Genomic DNA, 12,055 nt, shown 5'->3' on the forward strand with positions numbered 1-12,055 from the left:
AAGGCATTGCCGCAAACTGAAGATGGTGGACACGGCCTTCCAGAGTGACCGCCACTCGAAGATACTGCTGATGCATGGCATGTATTGGCAGATTATAGTGTGCATCCTTCAGATCCAGGACCGCCATGACACACCTAGTAAATAAAAGTTTAATTGTTGAACGTATGGACTCCATCTTGAAGGTATGGGACCTTAGAAAGCCGTTCAACTTCCTTAAATTAATTATGGTTCTGTAGGAACCATCTGGCTTAGAAACCAGAAACAAGGGAGAGTAAAATCCCTTGCCTCGCTGGTTCACCGGAACCTCCATTAGCACATGCTTGGTTAGCAGACCTCTAATTTCCAACTCCAAAGCCTCTTGCTCAACGTGAGACTTTAGAGAAGTCAATATGAAGGAGTCCGGGGGGACCCGGGCAAACTAACTTCAAGCCCGACGATACGAGGCTAATGGCCCAGGGATTGGATGTTATTGGCTTCCATTGCTGGCTGAAAAATGATAACTTGCCACTCACCAGAGGGTTGGGGTTAGTGGAACTTGTCTCGGCGCTTGTAGGAAGTTTCGCCAAATAAGTCACCTCTGTGCTTGGTCCCTACGTCGTCCCAGCGTCTCTGATTTTTATAGGCTCTCTATCTGCTGAATGGCTGCTTTCTGAAAACCCTCCTATAGGACGGAACATATGTGTTAGGGAACCCCTTCTTTCTTTCGCCCACTTTGGTGAGTATCTTGTCAAGCACTGTGCCAAACATGTACTCACCCTGGCATGGTATAGCGCAGAGTTTTGCTTTAGCCTGTGCGTCGCCTCCCCAGCCCTATAACCATAAGGCACGACGGGCTGCATTGGTTAATCCCGTTGATCTGGCCACTAGACGCAGGGAATTAGCTGAGGCATAGGCCAGGAAGGCCGTTGCTCCTCAAATAAGAGGGATGGATGCCTGTAACTTGTCTCTAGACAATCCACCTTTAATGTTTTCTTCCAACTGATCTAGCCACACTAGCATAGATCTTGCGGTGCAAGTGGCTGATATTGCTGGTCTAAAGGCCTCCGTAAATGACTCCCAGGACCTTTTAAGGAGTGTATCTGCCTAACGATCCAAGGGCTCGGTTAGCGTTCCTGAATCTTCTACGGGGAAGGAAGAACGATGTGAGGTTGATGCCACAGCTGCATCCACCTTGGGAACCTTTGACCAAGATGTTAAATCCTCATCGTCAATGGGGTACTGCCGTTTGGATGTTGAGGGAAGGAATCCTCGCCCCTGCTTCTCCCATTCCTTCTTAACCAGTTCCTTCACTGCAGGTATCACCAGAAACATCTGCTTTTTCTTTTGAGAGAAGCCTGCGAACATGAGATCTTGTGCTGTCTTGGGCTCTCTGGTATCAGCTAACCCCACAGTTCCCCAGACCGATTTAACTAGATTATTAATACTGTCGATCAGGAAACAAGTGCGGCTTTCCTCCTCCGAGGATGATGACTCTTGTGAGGAATCTAAGCAGAGCTCGCCACTCTCCGGGGATGAATTGGACATGGGAAAGATACATTCACTGATGAGCCTCTGTTTTCTGACCTTGCCAGAACCAAGTGCCTGAAGTTCCTCCCTAATCATGAGCCTAAAGTCCTCCGTTCTGACCGAGGACTTCTCCTGCAGGGTATGCGCCATACAGATCTGACAAAGCCTTTTGTGTGCTGCCCAGCGGGAGACCAACGATAGATTTATGGCCCAGACCATTAGGCAACGATTAACAATCAGCCAAATGATCGCTGATCGTTGCTACGTGTCACACACAACAATGTCGTTTCGACATCGTTGCAACGAAACCAAACTGGTGACGTTGCAACGATATCGTTCACAATATCGTTGCGTGTAACGGGGCCTTAAGGCCCTTTCGGCCTTTCAGAGCTTACTATCTTCTCCAACGCATGAAGACGGAAACTCCCTCGACTTGGACTTCTCCCGGCTTTGCTCAGTGGATGATTTTACTAACTCCCCTCTCCCGCTCTCTGATCACAACCTTCTTTCATTCTGTATCAAGAAGTACCATCCTGCTCAGGTCACCCCTACTTTCCAAAATATAATGACACGTCACTCCTCAAATTATGGTGGTGCCCGGATAAGGGTAACCAATCCTTAATCAATGCAAAAAATTAATCTGGCTCTCAAAAGATCAATGCTAATAATGAATATTTTATTTCAGAGGGCATAATCCAAAAAACATGACGTTTCGGTCTATTCATTGACCTTCATCAGACGGTTTAAGATTTTAGCCCATTAGAAGAGAGAAATCATGGGAGAATCATGAATAGGTCATAGGAGACAATGTGATGCAGAAGCGCTGTGCAGTAACGGGTGGGAGCCGATGAAAAATGCGCATTTTTCATCGGCTCCCACCCGTTACTGCACAGCGCTTCTGCATCAGATTGTCTCCTATGACCTATTAATGATTCTCCCGTGATTTCTCTCTTTTAATGGGCTTCAATCTTAAACCGTCTGATGAAGGTCAATGAATAGACCGAAATGTCATGTTTTTTGGATTATGCCCTCTGAAATAAAATAAAATAAAATATTCATTATTAGCATTGATCTTTTGAGTGCCAGATTACCCCTACTTTCCACACTTATAGAAATATACAGGCCATTAACACCCAGAAACTTATGAAGAACTTGCAGTCATCATTGGCCCCTATTTCCTCCCTTTCATGTCCTGATTCTGCACTGAAGCATTTCAACGAAACACTGCAAAGTGCCCTGGATGAAACTGCACCTTCTATACAAAGAACAATAAGGCACAGATGGCGACAACTGTGGCACAAGCTGCAAACACGTTTCCTGCAGCGGTGCGCCGTCTGTGGAGAAAATCCAATCTACCTAAAGATTTCATCCATTATAAGTTTATGCTTAAAACATACAACACTGCCCTTCACCTCTCCAAACAACCCTATTTCAACACCCTCATCACCTCACTATCCAATAACCCAAAATATCTCTGATACTTGCCATTCCCTACTCAACCCAAGAGTGCAGGTCCCAAACACAGAGCTTCGAGCTGACGATCTGGCCAATTATTTCAAAGAAAAAATTGACCATATCCAACAGGAAATTATCTCCCAATCCCCTTATACCATGCATTGTCCTCCCTCCCCCACTGCATCTAGCTCACTCTCTGACTTTGAACCAGTCACAGAAGAAGAAATAATCAGGCTCCTTGCATCCTCTCGCCCAACCATTTGCACCAGTGACCCCATTCCGTCACATCTCCTCCAGTCCCTTTCCCCTGCTGTCACCACTCACCCTAACTAAAATATTCAACCTCTCGCTCTCTTCCGGTATCTTTCCTCCTCATTTAAGCATGCCATCATACATCTATTACTTAAAAAACCATCCCTCGACCAAAACTGTGCCGCTAACTATAGACCTTTCTCTAATCTTCCCTTCATCTCTAAACTCCAGGAAAGCCTGGTCCACTCTTGTCTTATCTGCTATCTCTCAGATAACTCTCTTTTCGACCCTCTACAATCCGGTTTCCCCTCTCTACACTCTACTGAAACTGCCCTCATTAAAGTCTCTAATGATCTACTAACAGCTAAATCTAATGGTCACTACTCCATGCCAATTCTCTTGGATCTCTCTGCAGCACTCGACACTGTGGATTATCAGCTCCTGCTCACTAAGCTCCACTCCATCGGCCTCGAGGACACCGTTCTCTCCTGGTTCTACGCCTATCTCTCTGACCGCTACTTAACTGCATCTTTTGCTGGATCCTCCTCCTCTCATCTTCCCCTTATTATTGGGGTTCCTCAAGGATCGGTTCTAGGCTCCCTTCTCTTTGTATACTGACTCTATTGGTCAATCAGTAGATTTGGTTTCCAGTACCATCTCTATGCTGATGACATTCAATTATACACTTATTCTTCTTATATCACACCTGCCTTTTTAGAAAACACCAGTGATTGCCTTACTGCTGTCTCCAACATCATGTCATCCCTCTATCTGAAACTGAACCTGTCGAAAACTGAACTCCTTGTGTTTCCTCCCTTTACTAATGTACCTATGCCCAACATTGCCATTTCTGTGTGTGGTTCCACCATTATTGCCCAGCAACATCCCCGCGGTCTTGGAATCATACTTGATTGCTAACTTTCATTCACCCCCCACATCAGATCACTGGCTCGCTCTTGTTATTTGCACCTCAAAAACATTTCTAGAATTTGACCCTGTCTTACTTTCTACTCTGCAAAAACGCTTACTGTATTCATTCTCGTCTGGACTATTGTAATACTAATCGGTCTCCCTCTTACCAAACCCTCCCCTCTCCAATCTGTCTTGAATGCTGCAGCCAGGGTCATATTACTCATCAATCGTTACACCGATGCCTCTACCTTGTGCCAGTCATTACACAGGTAACCCCATTCACTCCAGAATCCAGTACAAACTTATTACCCTCACCCACAAAACACTCCATGGCTGAGCACCATCCTACATATCCTCCCTCTTCTCATGTCTACCACCCTACCCTTGCCCTGCATTCTGCCTATGACCTGAAGTTAACATCCTAATCAGACCCTCCCACTCCCGTCTCCAAGACTTTTCACGTGCTTAGCCAATTCTTTGGAATGCACTACCCAGGTTAACATGATAAATCCCCAATCCCCACAGTTTTAAACGTGCCCTAAAAACGCATTTGTTCAGACTGGCCTACCATCTCAACGCATTAACCCAACCATCCCTGTGTTGCCCATTCAAAATCTTTTACCATAACCAGGTTCCTCGCATCATGTTCTCACATGCTTTATGCATTTAATAGCCCTCTGTGTGTGTATTCTTACATACTTAAGCCGACGACTGGTTCATGAAGCATTACATGTATTCCAGATTCTTACACTTTGGCTGGTCCGAAAAACGAACGCAATTGTTACCATCTACCTTCCGTGTCTCCCCTTTTCCTCATATATTGTAAATTTGCGAGCAGGGCCTTCATTCCTCTTGGTATCTGTTTTGATCTATGTGTCCATTGTTATGCTGTAATGTCTACTGTCTGTACAAGTCCCCTCAAATGTAAAGTGCTGCGGAATATGTCGGCGCTATCATAGTACTCGCTAACATGGGTTATAGCCTAATGTGAGCCATTGTCTGAGTTAGCAATAGTAGTCGCAAAATATACATGTCAGGTAAAGCGGAGTAAAGTATTGATGAAAAAAAACACTTACATAGTTCTTCCAATGGCAACTCCTCCCCAAGAAATGAACTGCTTATTAGAAAGAATAGGTGGGACATCCGAATTATTCAGTGCTGGAGTTGCAGAATTCTTGGTTACTGGTAGCTCACCTTCTCCGATCAATATGACTTCATACTGGGGTCCTGAAGGCTGCACAATTATTTTCAAAGAACTGGGAACGAAAAATTAAAAAAGGTGGTGTGTCTTACATAATCATAGACTCCAGCGCAACTCATTGTGGAATATAGTGTACATACCTCTGATAAGATTTAGAAGACTGTGGAGTGAACTTCACAGCAACTTCTTGTTCTTCTTCAGGGAGAAGAAATAATTCTTCTGGCTCCACAGTGAAACCGCTATCTACATCTGTACACTGAAGAAGGAAGAAAATATAAGGCCTTCTCAAATGGCGATTATTGTCTACACCAAAAGTTATATAAAAGACCACAAGAGCAGGTTCACAGATATGGGGTCATGTGATGCAAAATTTCTTTAACGTGCATCTGCAGTAATTAGGATTTCCCCCATTATGGGTGGTGCACAAAGCAGCTTCTTTGTCCTCAGACTTGCAGGATGAAACATTTAATAATTAAATTGGAGAAAGCAAGATGACTCCAAGTCAAATCACAATCGATATCTGTTGGTCAAAAGAGAGCTTGACCAACAGCTATTCTCCAAACACCAACATACACTGGGAGTCTGAGAGCTCCTGAGAGAAAGCCACTTCCAATTTCCTCTGGCATCTGCTCATCTCACTCACAAAAATAGAATTGGCAATCCAAAATTTGACAAGCAAAATCCTCATTTCATCTGACATCTGAGGGAAGTTATGAGACCACCATACACATTTACTTTATTCGCTTGTATAGCACCATTAATTCCACAGCACTTTACAGACACCATCACTGTCCCCATTGGGACTCACAATCTAATTTCTCCATTATATAACCTACAGAATTACCAAGTCACAACCGTAAAATGAAAATACTATACTATACCATAAACTACATGATTAAGAAGAAAAAGACCCTAGTTTGTATCTGGAGGACCCCAGCTATCTGACCCACTTGTCGTGGGAGACCGAGAGTAGGCACGAAGGACGAAAGTAAACATCCGCCTAATTTGTCGGTGCCCTCTGGATGCCATAACGAGTCATTGTGTAGAGGATTTAAGGGATCTGGCTCCCTTAGTCTCAGACGTCCTTGGCCTGGATTTCTAGGTATGGTTAGGTCTGTATGAGACCTTGGGAACCTCTGTTTCCACGCGGGGACCATCTGAAGAGAAGGTTGTAGAGGACCGACTGGAATTGTTGATTCCGAAACGGCTATGCGGCCTTTGTTGAGGAAGGGATCCAATGGCTGGATATCCTTAAAGACAAAAATGTCCAGGAAGGATGGGAAATCTTGAAAAATGAAATTCTCAAAGCACAGTTGTTAACAATTCCGAAAAGAGGGAAGAATAGGAAGCATTTAAGGAAACCAGGATGGGTGAACACAGAACTTAAGCACATGCTAAAAAGGAAGAAAAAAATGTTTATAAAATGGAAAGAGGGAGGCATATCTAAAGAAGAATATAATGCTGTCTGCAGAATCTGCAGGGCACAAATCAGATTAGCTAAAGCTGAAAATGAATTGAGGCTTGCAAGAGATGTCAAAAGCAATAATAAAGGATTTTGGGGATATGTCAAAAGTAAAAGAAAAGTCAAAGATGCTATAGGATTTTTACAGGATGAAAATGATGAAATGGTAAGACAGGATGTTGAGAAGGCTGAACTTTTAAATTCCTATTTTGCATCCGTTTTCTCTCAGAAAGGAAATGTAACACCAACTGTTATTCACTGTCCTATTAAGGGAATAGAAGAATCCAGGATATCTATAAACAGAAAGATAGTGAGGAAACACTTAGCTAACCTAAATGAATTCAAGTCTCCAGGTCCAGATGAATTACACCCCAGAGTACTGAAGGAGATAGCAGAAGAAATTTCTGAACCACTCTCCATAATCTTTGAAAATTCTTGGAGAACAGGAGAAGTGCCAGAAGACTGGAGAAGAGCAAATGTTGTTCCTATCTTCAAAAAGGGGAAGAAGGTGGACCCAGGCAACTATAGGCCGGTGAGTCTGACTTCTATACCAGGAAAGATCTTTGAACAAATTATTAAACAACATGTAAGTCAATACCTGGATAAGAATGAAGTGATCAAACAGAGTCAGCATGGGTTTGTAACTAATAAGTCATGTCAGACTAACTTAATTTCCTTCTATGACGGTATCACTGATTGGGTGGATCAAGGAAATGCTGTAGATATAGTATATCTTGACTTCAGCAAAGCATTTGACAAAGTCTCTCATACAATCCTTATTGAAAAAATGACTAAGTATGGAATGGACAAGGCAACTGTTAGGTGGATTCATAGCTGGCTTAGTGATCGGACCCAAAGAGTGGTCGTAAATGGCTGCACATCCAGTTGGAAGAATGTCTCAAGTGGGGTACCACAGGGCTCTGTCCTGGGCCCTGTATTGTTCAACATCTTTATCAACGATTTAGATGAAGGAATTGAGGGTAAACTGATTAAATTTGCTGATGACACAAAGCTAGGAGGGATAGCTAATACTAGAGAAGAGAGAGAGAGGATTCAAAAAGATTTAAATAAACTGGAGAAGTGGGCAGTAACTAACAGAATGGTTTTTAACAGGGAGAAATGCAAAGTACTACATCTGGGCAATAAAAATGAAAAAAGCATATATAGAATGGGAGGAATAGGGCTAAGTGACAGCACATGTGAAAAAGACTTGGGTATACTAATAGATCACAGACTGAATATGAGTCAACAGTGTAATGCAGCAGCAAAAAAGGCAAATGCAGTTCTAGGATGTATTAACAGAAGCATACAGTCTAGATCACGTGAAGTCATTATTTCCCTCTACTCCTCTTTGGTCAGACCTCATCTGGAATAGTGTGTCCAGTTTTGGGCACCACATTTTAAAAAAGACATCAACAAACTGGAGCAAGTTCAGAAAAGAGCGACCAGAATGGTGACCGGTCTGCAAACCCTGTCTTATGAGGAAAGGTTGCAGGATTTGGGAATGTTTAGTTTGCAAAAGAGAAGACTGAGAGGAGACTTAATTGCTGTCTACAAATATCTAAAGGGCTGTCACATTGTAGAAGGATCAACTTTATTCTCATTTGCACAAGGAAAGACTAGAAGCAATGGGATGAAACTGAATGGGAGGAGACACAGATTAGATATTAGAAAAAACTTTTTGACAGTTAGAGTGATCAATGAGTGGAACAGGCTGCCACGAGAAGTGGTGAGTTCTCATTCAATGGAAGTCTTCAAACAGAGGCTGGACAGACATCTGACTGGGATGATTTAGCGAATCCTGCTTTGAGCAGGGGGTTGGACCAGATGGCCCAGGAGGTCCCTTCCAACTCTACGATTCTATGATTCTATGATTCTATGTTCCCTCCGGTAGCATAAGATATGAACTGGTCCAGTTTCTCTCTAAATAAGTGACCAGTCTGGTACGGCAGAGGTTAACGATCTCGTGGAAGCAGAATCTGCTCACCAATCTCGGGGCCATAGGGCCCTTCTGATGGAGATTGCATCTGCAGCTGACTGTGCAGCGCAATTGGCCGCCTCTAAAGAAGTGTTAACTACAAAGTCCCTGGCCTGAGCTATCTGACTAGCGAGGTTGCTGCTTCTGGGGAAAGATTACTATCCTGTATGGTTGTGTCCCCGGCCTGGTCAACACCTCTGACCAAGCAACCATATCCTTAGCCCATGTCGCGGCAAAAGATGGAAAGAGCGCCGCTCCGGAAGCCTCAAGACTGAGCGAGCAAGGTAGTCAATTTGACGGTCAGTGGGGTTTCTGACGACTGAGGAACCATCAGATAAGGATCGGAGCGTGTTGCATGCAAGACACGATACAAGGGGTCACCGAAGCCAGGGGGTCTAATGTAGCCATTCCTATATTAGCTCAGAGCAAAAGGCTATTTAGACTCAATAGGCTGTTGACCTGCGGCTCTGGCCGGTCCCTATGTCTCCAGACATTGTCAAACTCAGTATGATTGGCAAATACTTGTGAACACATGTAGTCTTCTAAAGGACACTACGTGTTCCGGAGCGAAAATATTTTCATCGTTCACCCTCAGTGTCTTGTTGACCGACTCAATAAGAGAATCAAGTGTCTCTTGACAATTCAGGGGATCATGTGCTAATAACGTGTTAGACTCGTATTCAGAGTCATACTCACTGCTAACGTCAGGAGAGGGAGATAAGAGATGGAGCTTGCAGACGCCGAAGCGCGAGCATGATCGGGGGACGCGTCACAAGTCCCTTTTTCTAGCAAACCTGCTGACGGACGGTTTCCGACCGTCGCCAGGGCCCTCCGCGGTCGGCAAAAAAAATGTCCTGACTTAAAGAGAAGCCCAAGAGGGAGTGTATTGCTTCGGCCATGGAATCCATAGACCGTGACAAAGACACAGCCCACTCAGAAGGACTAGACTCAGCGGAATTGGTGGCGGCGGCGGGTGGCCTTTGGGCAGATTCTGTATCACAATCCATGTATAATGGAGTATTGTGCGCCCGTGGCAAGGCTGTAATGAAAAACAGTCTTTTTTGGTCTAGAGACAGTGTACCTATAGAGGCTATAGGCAGGATATTTGCCGCAAATTGCAGAGAACGTGTAGAGCACCTGCAGAGAAGGGGTTCATGTCACCTGCTGAGGCACAGTACAGCTTACCCAGGGCCTGTTCTTGTGTCCCCAGGGTAGAAGAACACTCTTCGCGATCCTTGCCCAAACTTGCTTGCTCCTTCCAGCAGTACCGTCAACGCTGTCAATTAATGCCCCTCTCAGTCGTCAGGAAACAGGCTGAGTGCAAAGAGAAGCGCCAGGAACGTGGGCGGGCACACTAGCTGTGGGCAGAGCTACGTAACTGCGGCCTAGCCCAGCTAGAAGCCGGGAGCTAAACTTCTGACGGCCGCCAGCACTGCGCGCCGGCTGAGGGGGAGCCGCGGCCGGACACCGGATCATCGCTCCCTCAATTCCCCAGGGACCAGGACCCGCTGCTTCTTGTGCGTGGACATGTCGGCGCGGTGACCTGCCTTCTGGGATCAGCTCTCCCCCTGTGACACTCACAGAGGTGATGTAGCAGAGCCGGAGCTGCACTGCCATTAAAGATATAGTCCTCAATCGATCCTCCCTTTAGATAGGGGGATGGAGAAGCTGTCGCCTGTATCCTCTGATCCATGAGGTAGTGGGGCTGTAGGACGCCATTACATGGGGCCTTGTTCAGCTATATACCTGGCTCCGGGGGAGGAAACACAAAGGTGAGCCACCGTTTGCATCTTGCTGATGTGGGGAAATCGGGACCGTGCAGGAACCGTTGCCCCTATGTGAGCCCAGGCATGACCCCATCCTCGCAGGACAGAGTACGGGGAGGTAAGCTCCGCGTTCTCGCCTGTTGATGGTTCGGGGGAGATCGGGCCCTAGAAAGGATCCGTCTCCCCCTTCACTCCGTTAATTAAAAAATAAAAATTTCCAGAAAAAAATTAAAAATGAAAATATAAACGTTGGGGTCTGAAGCCAGACCGAAGTACCTCCTACAGACACTAAGCAAAAACTGGTTCAATCTCAGCCAGTGGGAGGGTGTATACTGCAGAGGAGGAGTTAATTTTTCTGTGTTTCATATAGTGTCCTCCTAGTGGCAGCAGCTTAACACCCATGGTCCTGTGTCCCCCAATGAGGCGTAGGAGAAAACACTTTATCCGCATATATGGAGTTAATCTTTAGGATAATAACACTCAGAAGCCATAAAGCATCGTCATTGAGCGCCATGCTTTATTCCTCCCAGCAGCCTCAGGCTTTAAGTGATCGATGAGCGGCAACTGCACTGCTGATGCCACACCCCGGCATTGACAGCTGGCTCAATACACTGTCAGTTAGTACCAGGGTGTGGCATCAGCGGTGACTGAAGCCGCGCTGACCACATCCGTATGGCAAAGCAAGAGGTTGCCGGGAGGATTAAAATTAATTTCATCCGAAAAATTGGGCTTCAAGTGAGGTGGCCCCACGGCTTTAAAACGCTATCAACCTGCAGATTAACTGTTGTTTTTCACATTACAGGTTCTCTTAAACCCTAGTAGTTAACAGACAAGAAGATCTGTCCATTCTCCTTACATAATAAAAACTTGAAGTCCCCATAAAATTCTTTGAACTCTTCATTGTATAATTCCTTCTAAAAATGTACAGGTACATAAACTAATTAACCGTTTCTTGTTTCAATCTATTGGGTCCCACCACACGGAGACTGACTAAGGAATGTCTGATCAAAGATTGCATATGCCCAGGTGTCAATTTAAGCATGCAATTCCTGGAGGAATAACAGAACTGCACAATGTGGAGGTCTACGAAAAGGAGCGCCAGCAGGTGCATCTCACAAAATTAGAATATCATCAAAAAGATACAGAAAATTATTTCAGTTCTTGAATACAAAAAGTGAAACTCATATTATATAGAGTCCAAGTGTTTATTTGTGTTACTGTTGATGATTATGGCTTACAGCCAATGAAAACCCAAAAGTCATTATCTCAGTAAATTAGAATACTTTATAACACCAGCTTAAAAAATTATTTTAATATCCGAAATGTTGGCCTACTGAAATGTATGTTCAGTAAATGCACTCAATACTTGGTCGGGGCTCCTTTGGCATCAATTACTGCATCAATGCGGCGTGGCATGGAGGCAAGCAACCTGTGGCACTGCTGAGGTGTTATGGAAGCCCCTTCCATTTTTTCCCCATTTGGAGATGAATTCATAAATCACAATTTATTCTTAAACCCTTTTC

The 12,055-nt window shown here is 44.7% G+C and overlaps 1 protein-coding gene across 2 annotated transcripts in view; it reads right to left on the minus strand.

The window, feature by feature from the left end:
- CEP192 (centrosomal protein 192) overlaps positions 1–12,055 on the minus strand; it is a 325,551-nt gene that overhangs the window by 52,729 nt on the left and 260,767 nt on the right. For both annotated transcript variants that reach the window (XM_073590043.1, XM_073590042.1), the window contains 2 exons: positions 5,467–5,582; positions 5,202–5,381 (listed from right to left, as the gene is read on the minus strand). In XM_073590043.1, coding sequence (XP_073446144.1) covers positions 5,202–5,381; positions 5,467–5,582 — 296 coding nt within the window. The remainder of the gene's footprint in view (positions 1–5,201; positions 5,382–5,466; positions 5,583–12,055) is intronic.

Source organism: Dendrobates tinctorius, unplaced genomic scaffold (genome assembly GCF_039654945.1).
Source record: "Dendrobates tinctorius isolate UK_male_01 unplaced genomic scaffold, ASM3965494v1 ptg000115l, whole genome shotgun sequence".
Lineage (NCBI taxonomy): Eukaryota > Metazoa > Chordata > Amphibia > Anura > Dendrobatidae > Dendrobates > Dendrobates tinctorius.